The following is a 16,393-nucleotide window of genomic DNA, read 5'->3' as shown; positions in this document are numbered from 1 at the left end:
TCACTTGCCTGCTGCAACCTTGGCGCTTCATGTACACCAACTCGTAGAAATGTAGTACCTCCGCCACGGTTGGGCCCTCGCAACGGGACAAGCACCATAGCGAGTTAAGCGCCATCAGCAACCGCCACATGTTAGGCCATCTCCAGCTGTGGGGGGCTAAAATACCCCCCAGGCTAAATTTTAGCCCCCCATAATCACTATTGATGCAAATAGTGCGGGCTATAATTTTTACCATCTCCAACCCTTACGGCTATAATTTTAAATTCCCTATTATTTTATTGTTTTTCATTATGTATTTCTAATATATAGTATTTTATAACTATGCTACTATTTCCACTTATATAATTATTTTTTTGATCAAATGTTATTAATTTTTTAGATAAGATTTTATCGTGCCACATGTCACGTTGTTAGTAATTATTCAGATTCTTGATTAGATTTGTTTGAGTGTTTATCCCGATGTCATCTTGTCAAAATTTTCAGATTGGATTTTACGTGCCACGTGTCAAGATATAATTCATTTTCGAGATTTTCGACTAGATTTTATGCGACGCTTGTCCCGATGTCATCTTCTCAAAATTTTCAGCTTAGATTTTGCTCGCCACGTGTCAAGATATAATTCGTTATCGAGATTTTTGAGCAGATTTTATGTCCATGTGGCACATCTTATCTTCCGCTCTAAAACTCAATAAAAGGCAAGTCTTGGGTTACATTCTTCACCATCTCAACTACTTCCTCTTCAATCACTTTCTTTCGTAGATATTTTAATCAATTTCTGCAATGAATTCCAATTGGGCTGCCAAGTGGGAGGAGATGACCTCCAAAGAAGAGGAAGAGGAGGAAGAAGTTGATGCAAGGCTCCAAATTGCAAATAAAATGATGGCGGATGCTGCAAATTGGTAGCCTTATGAGCAACTTCATCAACAACCACAGTGGGGTGGCTCACTTGCAGGTCGCGCTTACAAAAATCGACAACGTGGGCAAGCAAACCAAAGGTTGTTGAATGACTACTTCTTGGATAATCCAGTGTTTAATGAGGTCGAATTCAAACGACGCTACAGAATGAGGCGCGAAGTTTTCCTTCGCATGCTAGACGATGTTCAGACTGCCAACTCCTATTTTAGGCAGTCATATGATAACGCCGGCCAACCCAGCTTCTCGCCCCATTAAAAGATAACATGTGCATTCCGTATGCTTGCCAATGCATACTCAGCAGATTCCTTGGATGAATCCTTTAGGATGCCTGAGTCAATTGCGATCGAGAACATGGGACAATTTTGTCATACCATTGTCACAATCTGCCAGGGACGTTACCTCCGGACACCCACCTCAGATGATTTGGATAGGCTTCTACAACAAGCTGAGAAATGAGGGTTTCCAGGGATGATCGGGTCATTAGACTGCATGCATTGGCGGTGGAAGAATTGTCCCACAAGGTGGCAGGGAAGCTTTAGCGGCAAAGCAAAAAAACCCACCATTGTTCTGGAAGCCGTGGCAGATTTTGACACTTGGATATGGCATGCATTTTTGGGGATCCTAGGAGCGCAAAATGATATCACTGTTCTCGGGCATTCACCATTATTTGATGCCCTCACAGCTGGCGAATCACCATACCTGGATTATGAAATCAATGGTAAGGATCACAATATGGGTTATTATCTTGCTGATGGTATTTATCCAAAATGGGCGACGCTTGTCCAATCAATTAGGCGTCCTGTAACTGAAGAAGAAGTGTATTTTTCCACTAAACAAGATGCATACAGAAAGGATGTTGAAAGGGCATTTGGGATTCTACGAGCACGGTTTGCAATCATTCGACAACCTGCTAGGGAGTGGAGTCTCGTAAAACTCAACTCAATTATGCTTACATACATAATACTTCATAATCTGATCGTCGAGGATGAGCGTCATGACTATTATGATGGTGATTCCGACGGTGATGAACCTGATCCAAATAGGTCAAGAAGAACCCAGGCAAGAATTTATGATGATCCAAATTTAGCTCGCAACCCGAGAACCGGCCAAATCTCAATGGAGGAATACATGCATTGTTATAGGCTAATACGCTCTAGAGCTGAAAATAATGATCTACAACAAGATCTTATCAAGCATCTTTGGGAAATTAGAGGCCAAGGACATCGATGAGCACCTACTTATGAGCGTCGTTTTTTATCTTTGTTTTGTTTGTGTGTGTGGTTGCAATAATTGACAATTTATTGTCATAATTTGTAGCTTGTTTTCTCATTGTTATATTTTTGTGTGGCTTGTTTAATTATGATGACTAAAAGTTGTTTCAATTATACACTTTTTTTTAATGTATGACCCCAATGTACCTTGAATATAAATATCAAATAAATTTCCTACCAATTTATTTCTCAACTTGAAAAATACATCTTCATAACCTACAACAACTTAATCTTCATAACCCAAACACTTAACCTAAGCACAAATTTAAATTGATTAAATAAATTAACCCTCATTTTCATCGGATGGCATTTGTGGACGATAGACATCGGATGTCTTACCGGAATTTGGAAACAATTCACATCCTTGGAATTTGTGGAGAGCTTCTCTTTTCTTCCCATCAAAATACTCTTTACTCCTTGGAGTAAAATCAATGGTTTGCATCATTAAAATAGCCTCTAACCTAGCAACCTCTCTTCGATCCTCCCTTTTCTTCTCTCTTCTCTTCCTTTCCTCTTCCGCCTCTTTCATTTGTGCCGCCATTTCTCTCATTCTGGCAACCATTTCTTCTCCAATGGCTTTGACTTCCGCCTCTTCGCCCTTTTGTCTTGTTTTTCTTGTGGCATTTCTTCCCATAGGCCTAGGAATTTGCATTTGAGATGAAGTAGGAGAATCCTCAATGGGATCCTTATCCTCCTCCAAAGAAATTGAGGTGTTTCGTTGAACCGGTGTTGGACCAAATTGTTCTTGAGGTGGATCTTGAAACGTCACCCAATCTTTTCACAAATTATAACAATTACCAAACTTAAATGGTTGTCCGCCGGAGTCGTCCCTATAGAAACACTCGGCTTGCCGTTGCTATCAAATTCAATCAATAACAAAAATTGTCACAAAATTAAATTACACAACAAACACTAAAAAAAATATGTTTACAATTTTTCTCCCTAATAAATAAAACATTAAATTAATAAAAATAAAAACTCACTATATCTTGGAGATTAGCTCCGCTTTGATCCCTCCTTTCGGAACGCTTGAGACATTGGTGTCATTTGTTCATGTTTGGAAATATATGTTTTTTCCATCGAGAATTACAACTCTCTTCCGATCTTGCCTTCGGAAGTTTGGTGCCTTCATAATACTCCAAGTATGTTTGTTGGATTCGTGCCCAAAGCCCTTCCTTTGATTGGTTGGTACCCTTCTCCATATCTTCCGAGACTTTGACATAAGCAGTAGTAAGAGCTTCATCTTCTTTTGGCATCCAATTTCCTAATTTTTTTGTGGTGAAGGTCATTTTTGAACAAAGAAGATATTAGAGAAATTGCACAATGAGAAACAAGTAGTATTGCAGTGAGGAGGTAGAAAAAAAATATGAGTGAAGGTGAGAAATGAAAATGGGAGTGAGGAGGTATTTATAGGAATATTTGATAGATTTTTTAATTATTTTTTCTGCAAATTAGCCGTTGCATTCAAGCAGGAAAAAAAAAAACCATTGCCCAACGGCTAGTTTAAAACTGACCAAAAAAAAAAATTCCAAACGGCTACTTTTTAGCCGACCAAAAAAAAGAAAAAAGTATCCCTACAGTTAGACTTAGCTGATGCTGACATCAGCCATGCAAATACATCAGATTGGGTTTTTTGTGTACAGCGTGGTCCCCACACAGCACAAGCCCAAGGGCTAAACAAGGGGCCATATATACCCCAGCCCATAGCCCTTTTCCCCCCTCCAAACTCATTTTTGTAATAGCATAGCCCTCAATTGGAGATGGTTTCCACTATTTTTTGGGCTATATCAAGCTCTTAGCCCCCCATTGGAGATGGCCTTAGGGCAAATTTGCCCAAAGGCGAGGCCAAACTCGCAAACCAAAATTCAGAGATTTGGCAGTAGTGGGAATGCCACTCGCTGGCGAAAGATAGCCTCGTGCACGGCAGCATACCCCTCCGGTAGAATGGAAGCCTTCTCATCAGCGGTTGGTGGGTGCAACTTCACCACTCCAAGCAGGCGGAACACCTACTTCAGACAGTTGACGGCAGCCACAGTCATCGATCCTCCCGACTCATCAACTGCAGTACCGTCACATAGAACCCAGGCGGACTCTATCTCTTCACCGCTAGCCTCTCCCCCGCTAACAGAACCGCTAGCAGCTCTATTGCTCGCTAGCCTCTCCTCGCACCTATTACGAGCGGCAACGTCCTCCCTTGCCGTAGAGCTCTCTGGACGCCCAGCAAGACCCATTGCTACCTCCCAAGGTATGGTCTGCAGCGGCTCAATATCTACCGGTTCAGACAGTGAGGTTCCTGCATGGGCATATGGACGCAACGAGTCAATAAATATCCTATCTGCCACGCTGAGCGACACGTCAGACTCGGAATCCTCACTGCTTAAGATCTCTATGGCGTTAGCCATCACAAACCCTAAAACCCAAGTAAGTCAGTTCAACAATGATCTAAACTGTGCCTATGTCAGATTGTAGCCAAGAACATCAAGAACACCCACTCCCAGAAAACCCAGAAAATGCCAAAACAAGAACAAAACTCATCCACACTCAAAACCTAGATTCGACCATCTAGCAAGGCAAGAAACCTCAACCTCTGTCAAACACCTAAAACCCACCCTCAAACACAATTTTGGACCCTTAGATACACGGGAATGGTAGAAATCACTTCGAAACCACAAAACCAGAACTGACTTAAACAAAAAAAAAAAATCCAATAGAACAGGGACGAGATTCAGGCTACCAACCTCAAAGATGGAAACTCTGGTGTGCACATGGATGCTCATCGTCGCTTCAAGAAGTCTTCATCCTCTAAAAATCGATAACTTCACGGAATCATAGAATCTTCTTCTTGGATCTCAGAGCGAAGTTTGAAGACAACGATATTAGTTCAAAGGGCAAAGTGTCAAACTACTCGGTTTTCCTCTCTTTTATGTCAACATCAAACCAATCTAGGCCGTCCGCTGAAAAACGACATCGCACCACAACCGTACAAGTGCCCCACGAACTCACTTACTCTCCGGATTAACCGAGGTGACGCCTCGATTACAAAATCAATAATTACTCTCATTAATGGCGAAGAGACGGGCATGCTGAGGAGACGTTATCACGCACGCTAACCCAATACGTGACGGCCAAGTGTTGGGCATCGTCAACGAAGCGTCTACCCGAAGTAACCATTGAAGAGGAAGATTACAAATCAGCGAGATAGTCTCCGCTAAGCGCAACACTGCTAGCGGAACTTCTCCCTTCTTCTTGCAAGCGAGTCTCTGCTAAGAGCAACTCCACTAGCGGAACTTCTCCCTTCTTCTTGCAAGTGAGTCTCCGCCAAGCGTAACTCCGCTAGCGGAACTTCTCTCTTCTTCTTGCAAGCGAGAGTCTCCACTAAACGCAACTCCGCTAGCGGAACTTCTCTCTTCTTCTTGCAAGCGAGAGTCTCCACTAAACGCAACTCCGCTAGCATAACTTCTCCCTCCCGCAAGCGACAGTCTGTTGAACGGCAACCAGCCAGGTCCCTGCGACACTTCGTGCCACTTACTATCAGCGGAGGAACTTCCGCCAATGGCGATTCTCAAGGTAACGCCAGATTATGACGTCGACCGCCACGCAGCGTTATAGTCAAACCTACGACGACTGCCACGCGGCGTCGCAGAAGCTACGTCCCTACAGGATAGGGGGACTTGTCAACAGCCTACGACGGCCTTGATCAAGCATGTTGACCCCCGCCACTCGGGTATCAAAGATTGGGCTCGCTACCCAACACCCTCTGCTCCACGCAGCTCCCCTCAACAAACAATACACCGCCCAAACAGAGGTCTATCTTAGCCGGGGAGTGGGGGAGTCCCTGGAGGGCCTAGCAGGGCCCACCCGAAAGGGTATTAAGCATTTGCTCAGTAAGTCCATGGTTGACAACGCACTGACTCTAATTATGCTTTTGCAAGTCTAGCGGAAGTAACGCTTCGAACCGCTAGGCAACTCCCTAACCAAGATTGCCCTCCTTGACTGGGGACTTGGGGGACTTGTACTTACATAAGCATTTGCAAGCATAATTAGCTATAATGAGCCACGCTCATGCTACCACCAGCTGTACCAACTCCAGCCAAAGGAGTGACCTACGGGAACACATGCAACCAGGCTACCGCCTGAGCCCCGGCTTACCCCCAGATCACTGCTGACGCGCCGCCACACGCAACGACAAGATAGCATCAGAATCTCCAGAAGCTGGGGACTGAAGCATATCAGTCCCACATCGAAAACATCGAGAAGATCAGCTCTCTCCTCACCTATAAAAGGCTCTCTCCTCTCTCCTCATTAATTACGCATTTACTACTTACCTACTGTTATTCTGTCAACATAAATACATTGACTAACTTAGGCATCAGAGAAGAGAAGACCGCCCAGCGCAGTCTCCCTTTGACGCCCTTTGTATTTTACTTGACAGGTAGCGGGAGTATCGATCATATCCGAGTAGCGGTCCGCCCCCCGGACCAGCGTTAACCAAGGTTTAGCTACCGCTGAACTTTAGACATTAACATCATGAAATCTCGACAAATCAATGATACTCAAATACTCAAAAATCCTTACTTCTCATAATATTTACTCAATCAATCACTTTCCGAAACCAAATCTCAATAACTCATACTTTAATATAGCCTCGATAAATAATGAAAGCCCTCAGAAAGGAAATCCACTAATAATCTTGTAAATCATAAATAAATCTCAATAAATCATTCGTACTCGTATATCATCATATAAATCAATATTCGAAAAACATGGCATCAAGAATTCTCGATAACTCATAAATAACTTGTCGGAAATATAATGCCAAGAAATTCTAATAAATTATAAATAAGTCATAAATCAACACGATAATTTAATAATTAAAATATAATACTACATGCATCATTAATTTAAAACAAAAGTCCACTCACAGTACTATTTAGGCGAGCACGCATACAGGTTTATTCGTCGAACAGTAGCTCGGTACGTCGCTCTGTACAATTATAATCCGTAAACAATAATTCAACAAATTAAATACGATTCTAAAATAAAATCTGAAAACCCTTGCACGAATTATTCATTAACTAATCGAAAATCACATCGGAATCAATCCTAACTTCCAGGTTTACGCCAAATTAATTATTCTAAAATCCCAGTGAAAATTGAAGAAAATCCAACAGTCTGATCTTCTTGAATCACTACTCGGAAATTCAAAACTTCAGAAATTCCGATTTATACCGAAACCTCCTCCGATTTCGACCAAACATATATCTATACATCCATAACAACATGCACTACCCAACAGACCAAAACCAGCCGCCAGGAACTGCCGAAAGCGTCACCGACCAACTTCGATTACGGTCACCAAAATTCAACAACATGATCATCTCAACATTCTAAACATCTTTCATAACTGTGACAAAGCTCAATTTCAAGTCTTAGTAACGGGGAGAGAGAAGGTAACGGGGGGTAGGTTTTTGAAAATGAAACCTACCACAGTAACTTTTCATATATATAGTGATGTAGGACGAGATTTTAGCGAATTTCAACCAAAAATCTCAAAAAGAAAGAAGTGTCTTCACATTAAAAAGAATAATTTGAATATTGAAAATTGATATTCAAATAGCTTCTTAATGATAGAATTAATCATCAATTACTCTTTTGGATATATCGGGATTCTCGAGCAAAATCTTGATTGGGATTCCAAGCGTAATATATATTCTTCAGTATCTAGGATTTTATTTCTGATTTTTATTTAATAAGGTTTAATTAGGTTTTTTAGTTTTAGTCTATAATAAATTATTCTTTTTGTTTTCTAGTTGTATTAGGTTTATGCTATGTGCCCTATATAAGGCACCTCTTAAATTGTAATTTTCATTCAAGTTATCAATAAAAAACCAAATATTAGAGAAGTTTCTCTATCTTTCTTATGGCTGTGCCCGTAATTGCTAATGGATTCTAGCTCATCTCATATGGCTTTCGACGCTTGACGGAGCCTTTTACTAATTTACTATCGTGTTCACGCTTCCCGCATCATATAAAAAGTTACCATGAACAGTAACTTTACTTTTTCGTCCATAACTTTCGCATACGAAATCCGATTTAAACGAACCACATATGCACAGACTGGGTTTAATGTCCTCTACGAGTTTCCAGAAGAAAATTTCTTCAAATGACAAACGATACAAAAAGTCAACTTTTAGGGCCCCCTAAAAGATCGAAACAGAGTTGAAAGTAAAAACAGTTATCGTTTACTGTCTGAAAGACTAGTAAACCAGTAACTTGAGATCCAGAACATAACACAGGACCCGCTCCAGATTTCACGAGGAAATCTGAAGTGGCTCAACGAGGCCCACTTTAGGAGAATTCCACCAAAATTGCGGCATAATCACCCCTAAAAATGGGCTAGCAAACCTGTAAAAACAAATAAACACTTATACAATTTCCAACTATAACTCCAAGGGCCTACATGCTCTCCTTAGTAATTCAACTCCCCCAAGATATACAAGAAAACTTAAATTCAAATCTCGAGTCTCAAATTATTGTTATTATTATTAATACACTGAAAGTTGACAATCAGAGCAATCTAGACAATGAACTGAATAAGGTACAAGTAGGTTGAATGTGTAACCTACAACAAGAATGGAAGTGGTGGACACTATGCCTCAACTCCTACGCACGCTCGATCTCAACTAATCTGTAAACTAGGCACGAAAAACCTAAAAGTCCAAGGGAAAGCATTTAGAAAAATTGTTGGAGTGAGTGAACGAAAATAAATAATCGCAAGAAATTTAATGATCTCCAAACTTTACTTTCATATAAAAACCAAGCATGCATGACGAGTTCAAGAAAATTATTTTAAACTGTAAACTGGTATGAGCATCTCAAAAACTATTTTAAATCATCACATGATAAAATATTTGATGATGAGATGGTACCGCCGACTAGTCATCTCATGCCATTTGGAGGACATATTTTTACAATATTCTCGTTTTCATAACCAAGATCGGCATGAAATCAGTAATATTGTCAGGCTGATTGGAAACCTTCATGTTAAATAGCTTAGTCCAGGAATCAACAACATCATAATCTCTCATGACCCATAAATCAACAGAGCCACAATAAATATTAGTCTCATCATATGTAGACAGGCAACCTTCAAATGCCCATATATGTTTGAAGGGCTAGATAATGTTTAGTACCCTGTGGTATGGGCCAAATATCGATTCAGTCCCTCGACTTTCAATTTCATCAAAAACACCCCCACAATATCATCTTCTCGTTCAATAGGTCCCTCCGTCGAGATTCGTCAATTTCAGACGATAAGCTGCTGACATGGCATTCCAACTCAGCAAAAGTAGGGCACACATGGAAGTCAAATACCAACTGTTTAGTACCCTGTGGTATGAGCCAAACATCGATTCAGTCCCTCGACTTTCAATTTCATTCAAAGCACCCCCACAATATCATCTTCTTGTCCAATAGGCCCTCCGTCTTTATTTCGTCAATTTCAGACCTTAAGGTGCTGACATGGCATTCCAACTTAGCAAAAGTGGGGCCCACATGGAAGTCAAATTCCCAAAATGACCCTGGCCAACCGGATATGAAAAAATTCAAAATAAACTCCAGACTTTGAGGTTGGAGAGACTCGAACCCACCCCAACACATATGCAAATGAAAGCCCCAACCACCAGACCACTTGCATGGTATTGGTATATTGCAAACAAAAATAGCATATATCTGTATAATAGTTTAAAAACACTTTATCATCATCCTTCTCGTGTTTTGCAATCTCTAAAAGTATAGGGTTTAGGAGCGTCTCTCTCTAAAATCTAGAGAGAGAAAACAGATCTGAGAAAACCCATCTCCCTCCCCCTTCTCTTTGCCCGGATCTTGATCCCTTCGGATCTAGATCGAAGGCTTGAGAGTTGGGGGCGGGCTCTCTCATTTTGGCCTCTCTTTTTCTCAGTTCCTCTGTCTTTCATCTTTTTTTCTTGCTTCTCTCACACCCCTGTGGTGAATTACACCCATCTTGTGGTGATTTTGCTGGCTTATGTCTAGTTATAGAGGACTTTGTTCCTCCTTTCTTTGCCGATCAACCCAAAAAAATTTCAGATCCAAAAAACTCCATGATTCCCCTCACCCATCACCTCACACCAGCTCCCCTCCATCTACCAAAGACCTTCTCCATGAAGGATTTCGTGGCTACCTCTTAAAAGTGCAAGTCACTTACCGTATGGACTATGGGTGCTCACGCATGGGTGTTTCACCCCCCATTCTCCGCTGGATTTTTTCTTTGCTTTTGGCTTTTGTCCCATCTCGATGGCTGTCTTCCCTTCCCAGTTTGAGTCTCTCTGATGGAGAAGAGAGTGTGTGTGTGTGGTATTGGTTCTTTTCTCTCATCCCCTTTAATTTTGGTTTTGATTGGATTTGCTTTTTGGGATTGTTCACAACGGCTATTCGGTACTCATCACTTCGATTCAGCACTTCTCGCATCCTCTTGGCTTCTGGCGGCGGTAGCGGCAGCGGCAGCGACTGCAGCGACGGTTGTGCGGAAAAGGTTGGGCGGCGGCTATTGTGCTAGTGTAGGAGTTGATGTTTATTTTAATTTTTAGGGTTACACTCTTTTGCCCTATCCATGTGAATTATGGTTGAGTTATAATTTTCCTTATTAGGTTTATTTGTACTCGGGCCTTGTTTTGGGCACCTTCCATTGAGTTTACTCTCATTGGTAATTATTAATGAAATTTCATTAATATCCAAAAAAAAAAAAAAGTATTTCTCTCTCTCTCTCTCTCTTTCTTCTTCATTCAAGATTTCCAGCCACAAAGTTTCTTACTATTAATTTTTCTTTTTAAGTTGCAAATATCAATAGCCCAATATCTCAATTGTTCCTTCTCCGATTATTCTATTTCTTCTTTCTTTCCTCTGTTTTCTTCATCTCCTTTCTTCTCCTCCAGATCTGTTAATATATCTGGAGATCAAACTCCAAAACTCGCCGGCTTTCATGGTGGATTTGCACGAGGTTTTTGGCTACTGATATTTGCAACTTAAAAAGAAAAATTAATAGTAAGAAACTTTGTGGCTAGTTCCATGTTTGTCTAATTTTGTTCTTTTGAGAGATTTTGGCTTAATCCGCCATTGTAATTTAGTCTTCTTTTTCTTATTACTAGACACCAAACACACCCTATGGGCGTGGATAATTATGTGGGAAGTTATTCCACAGAATGTGGAGAAAATTGCTGCACATATTTTATTTTTTATTTTTGAATTTTTTTTAAATTTCTTTTGTTTTTCTTTTATTTGTGAATTGACTATTTTGTCTTTCTCAAATATTTCAGTTTAAATGTTTTTTAATATTTGAGGGATATTTTGATAAAAAAATTCTATTCGACAAATTCTCTTCTCTTAATAATAGTATAGATAAGAGGATAGGAAGGAGCTCCTCCTTGCCTATCCACCTATCTCACACACACACAGACCAATAAAAAAAAAAAGTGTAAACCGAGACATTCCAGATTTCTTCACCCAAAATTGCTTTTGTTTTCTACTAGGTACAGAAAGCACACAAAGGGCACCGGAAGTAACCGCCCAACGGCTAAGGCTAGAAGGTGTTCAAACTAATGTACTTGTAAGAAACTTTGATGCTAGAAAGATGAGTCCCTTCTTGACATTTATTCTCCCATGAGCCACCATTGCTTCCTGAAGAATTGCTCTATAGTTGTCGGTTACCCCTGTCAATAGGCCGGGCCTTCCAATCCGAAGCCTGTCTTTCTTCAGAGATGGCATAATTGAACAAACATCTTCACATGCATTTATCATTGTTCAACTGCTAGACCCGCCTCCTCTGTACGAGAGGGCCTCCATTTTCGATCAAATACACCCTTTTCCAGAACATTTGGGACTTTCAGTTTCTCATCAATGAGCTCTAACAACTCTTGCAAGCCGACTCCTGTTATGGCAGAAGTTCTAACATGTGGACCAGATGGAGCTCGTGATTGCAATTGCTTTTCCACTGCCCAGTCCTTAGGGTACTCACTTTGTCGGTCATTCAGAGTCTTAGGGCCCATGCTGAAACCACCTTCTTCACCCCAATGATCTTGGTTATCTTCTGAATCGAGTTCTTGGTCATCCATGGCTTCGGGATTCTCTGCTGACAGCTCAGACAAAGGATCATCAGCCCTACAGTTTGCTGCTCCTGTTGACAGCTCAGACTCCACATCATCATCTTCTCCTGAGAGGCTGCTCACCTCACCATCTTCACCATCATCAAGAGATTCATTAACATCCATTCCCATATCCTCTCCCTCACTGTCAATCTGCAGAATTGAAAAAGATACAATTGCATCAGTTTTTTTAGTTTCATTATGTTTTGGAAAGTGTACAACTGGGAACAGTACCGATACCTTATTCCAAACTTCAATCATATTCTCAAGCTTCTCCTTGGATACGCCGATTTGCTCAAGAACATGTAACACCGTTGATCGGTGCTCCTCAAGATTAGGAGCAGTGCAATCCAACACATGCTGCAAGGATAAAGCTATGACCATTAGACATGGCCTGTGTACCACATCGACTATTAGTGAATAGTTCATCTCCATGCTGTGTTCTATGTATTTCATTGTCAATTCATATCATATGATGGACGATATCAAAACAGAATCTCAGAGATATGTCAAAAGATTGACTTCATTTATTGCATCTTAATGTGTTGTCATAAGATCTCATTAAAATGTAAATGCCTAAGCCCTGAAATAAAGGAAAAGTAACTAATCATACCACAAGCAGATCAGCCTCCACAACTTCTTCTAAAGTCGCATGAAAAGCTTCCACTAACTGCACAAGCAGGTTTTCCAGTAGTAATGAAGAGGATTAAAGATAAGATAGAATAAATGAGGAAAGCAGAGAACATGGTTTCTACATACCTGCACTGGCAAATCTGAAATAAATCCTACCGTATCGCTAACAAGCACTTTCCTCCTGAACATTAGAAACTCAGAATAAGTGGTAAAGAAGCTCTAGAAAGTCATCCAATAAAAACTCATCACTAAAATGTCAATATACATTAGCACTAGAAATAGTTGTCAGTTTCAAGTTTCAACCATATTACCCTGAAGGAAGAAGTACACTTCTCAATCTAGGGTCAACTGTTGCAAACAATCTGAAAAAATACAATACATGAGCAATAAGATATTAAAAGTGAACATCAAGGCTCAGATAACCAAATAATTATCTATAAAAGAGTACTTTATTAAGTTAAATATTTTACCGAGAATCACTGTAGAGATCACTATGTGAGAGGGCACTCACCAATGTAGATTTCCCCTGTCACAATAAGTGAAATATGTTGGGACACTTGTGTAATAGCAACAAGAAAAGAAAAAAATTAAAACCAAGTTAGACCACGTACAGCATTTGTATACCCCACAACAGCAACAGTAGCTAAGCCTTGACCAGAGCTTCCATGCCTCTTGCGAGAAGCACGTTGCACAGCTCGAGTACGACGAACATCCTTAATTTGTTGTAGCAGACTACTCCTCCTTTCTAAAATTCTGAGACGATAGTGATATTAAGTAAGTATGCAAGGGATATATGCCTTAAAGATGTCTAAATAGTAGTCATTGACACTCATTGACACTTCACTTCTAAGATCTGGTTTTCAATAATGTACTCAACTATGAACTTCAACCGAGAAAAGAAAAAGAACTGCAAAAGAAAACAAACAACCACAGAAAAAGAGAAAAATTTTCATCATCAGGATATTAAATGGCTGAGACATGCAAAATGCCATTTAAATTGGTGTAAACTATCCAATGATATTTTAGCACGGAACTTGTCAAACATCTGAATTTTCTGTAGCAGACTACTCCTTTCTATAATTCTGAGATGATAGTGATATTAAGTGGATGCAATTATGCAAGGAAATGCCTTCAAGATGTCTAAATAGTAGTCATTGACACTTTACTCCTACTAGTTTTCAATAATTTACTAAACTATGAACTTCAATCGAGAAAAGAAAAAGAAAACCAACAAAAAATGAGAGAATAATTTTCATCATCAGGACTTTAAGTGGCTGATTAGTGCAAAATGCCATTTAGATTGGTGTAAACTATCCAATGATATTTTAGCAGAAACTTGTCAAACATCTGACCTTATGAAAAAAAAAAATGATTTCTTTGACTTCATAAGCTAAGAAAGAGCCACTTGCAGTCAAGGGAACATAAAAACCAAAGTGTCCAGCATAGAGATAACATAAGATATCAGTATCAGGAAATGAACCTTCGTCGTTGAAGTTGAAGTTCAGTTTCTCCTGCCCCACTAATGAATCCAGGTCCAGCATTTCCTCTCCTGAAATAGCACCCATCAACCGTCAAAATCATTTCTTAGTGTTATATGTGCCACAAACTTAGGTAAATGTTTAGTCTATTTATTTTTCCAAGTTAAAGAATACAATACCCTCGGGCGCTAACAACTTCGGCTTCTCCACCCATTCCAAAACCTAAGCGTCCACTTGGACCACGCGTTCGTATAAGTCTTGTTTTCTTATACATTAGTGCTGCTAACTCGGCCTGGAAAAAAGGGCCAATGGCCATACAAAGGTCATTCAAAAGTCCCACTACCATACTAACTCAACCAAATATTGCAATTATACCTGAAGCTTTCCCTCCTTTGTGCAAGCATGAGCATTGAAAATCTCTATTATAAGACCCACACGGTCCAAGACTGGTTTGCCCAACACTCTCTGCCATTCAAAACAGCACTACTACAAATCAATATCTCCATCCACCAAACAAAGGAACAAAGTTGAATAAGCAGCACTACTTGCCTCCAAGTTCCTCTGCTGAATTCCAGACAAAGTTGTATTCACAAAAACAGCATCCACTTGATCCTGTTGAATTCGAAATGCACATTAACATTCCATAACGATGTGGATTAAAACCGAAGAGAAAAAAAAATAAAAAAGAAGTAAAGTAAAAAAAAAAAAAGTCTTTCCTTTTCTTCTGCAGCATTCAGATAACACTTAACAGCTTCCAAAGTTCCTTTTCCAAAATATGTATCTGCACAAGGTGTAATTGTGAATTTTTCCAGACACTAAACAAATGACATTATTGCAATCCTTTAAATCAAAATTTAAATGAAGAATCACTGAATTGAATCAAAAAGGAATGTGAAAGCTGACCTGCACGAGTTTGGTGCCTCACTATTGGGTTTTGAACAACAACGTGCGGTGGTGTTTCCTTATCGCACAAATTGTTTTCGAAGCAACCATTTCGCTGTTCTTCAAGAGAGTTGGCGAGGCTGAGAGCTTCGTTGAGCTTAGCGTGCAAGATAGAATCGGGACGAAGCCGGGGCTGGACCACAAAGAGCCTCGGAGGGGCAGCTGGATCTCTGTTGAAAAGCGAAACAACCTCATTTCTGTCCTCCTTCTCTTGCTTTGCTGACGTCGAGTAAAGAGAATAGGAGATCAAACTGGAAGAGGCGGACGGTGGTAATGCGGTTTGGTTTGGGATTGAACAATGATGAGCTCGGTTTTGGAAGAGGGACCTCAGAGGAGTCCGGGAGATAGAGATGGTTCGCAGCATGGCTGTATAGAATGGCCAACTAAATTCACTTGAGATATTCTTTCAATGAACCGACACATCCAATGTGTAGTATTTACTTCCCAAACAAAAATCTTCGAACTTAGGGATGTGGTTGTGTGAATGACCAACTAAATTTCCTCCAGACATTCTTTTAATGCACCAACACATCTAGTGTGTAGTATTTAATTCCCAAACAAAAATCTTCGTACTTGGGGGATTTTTTGTACTTAGGGTCCCCAAGTACGAACATTATTTAGTGTAGAGGTGGCTTTATCTTGGAACGGATATTCAAGAAAACATTAAAGAGCCCCAACACACAAATCAGATGTCTTTATGTTCTATCTCCACACAATGTGCTACAAGTATCATGACATTCAACTCATTTCTGGAAGCCGGAATAGCTTCGACACACATTGGTCACTTCACAATGAATTCATATCTTTCAAGAGTAGTTAGTTATAAAATAAATAAGCATAGATAAACACGAGAGCGTATAGCTAAGTAAGTCTTTATAAATGCCGTCAAACCTCAGCTCAAATTGAGATTGACAATAGCACAATAACATCAGGCTAGTAAGGAACATGCAAATTTACTTGGCAACATCTGCTGTCTTTCTACCAAGGTAATAGGCCA

General features: G+C 40.1%; 2 protein-coding genes across 2 annotated transcripts; one reads left to right on the top strand and one right to left on the bottom strand.

The window, feature by feature from the left end:
- The first annotated feature begins 1,383 nt into the window (after positions 1-1,383).
- LOC112200090 lies at positions 1,384-2,145 on the top strand. Its single transcript, XM_024341110.1, has one exon. The coding sequence runs from the start codon at positions 1,384-1,386 to the stop codon at positions 2,143-2,145; it is 762 nt and encodes a 253-aa protein (XP_024196878.1).
- Positions 2,146-11,673: 9,528 nt separating this feature from the next.
- Positions 11,674-15,869, bottom strand: LOC112190022 (GTP-binding protein At3g49725, chloroplastic). Its single transcript, XM_024329439.2, has 13 exons — positions 15,358-15,869; positions 15,171-15,235; positions 15,004-15,066; positions 14,830-14,919; positions 14,634-14,746; positions 14,457-14,525; positions 13,588-13,729; positions 13,447-13,502; positions 13,288-13,338; positions 13,103-13,157; positions 12,957-13,013; positions 12,584-12,703; positions 11,674-12,496 (listed from the first exon to the last, which is right to left on the bottom strand). Exons 1-13 carry the CDS (start codon positions 15,758-15,760, stop codon positions 11,996-11,998), a joined length of 1,785 nt encoding a protein of 594 aa, XP_024185207.1. The 5' UTR covers positions 15,761-15,869; the 3' UTR covers positions 11,674-11,995.
- Between the last annotated feature and the right edge of the window lie 524 nt (positions 15,870-16,393).

This window comes from Rosa chinensis, chromosome 1, assembly GCF_002994745.2.
Source record: "Rosa chinensis cultivar Old Blush chromosome 1, RchiOBHm-V2, whole genome shotgun sequence".
Classification (NCBI taxonomy): Eukaryota; Viridiplantae; Streptophyta; class Magnoliopsida; order Rosales; family Rosaceae; genus Rosa; species Rosa chinensis.
Note: the sequence above shows the minus strand (reverse complement) of the source record. Positions and strands in the feature narration are given on the sequence as shown.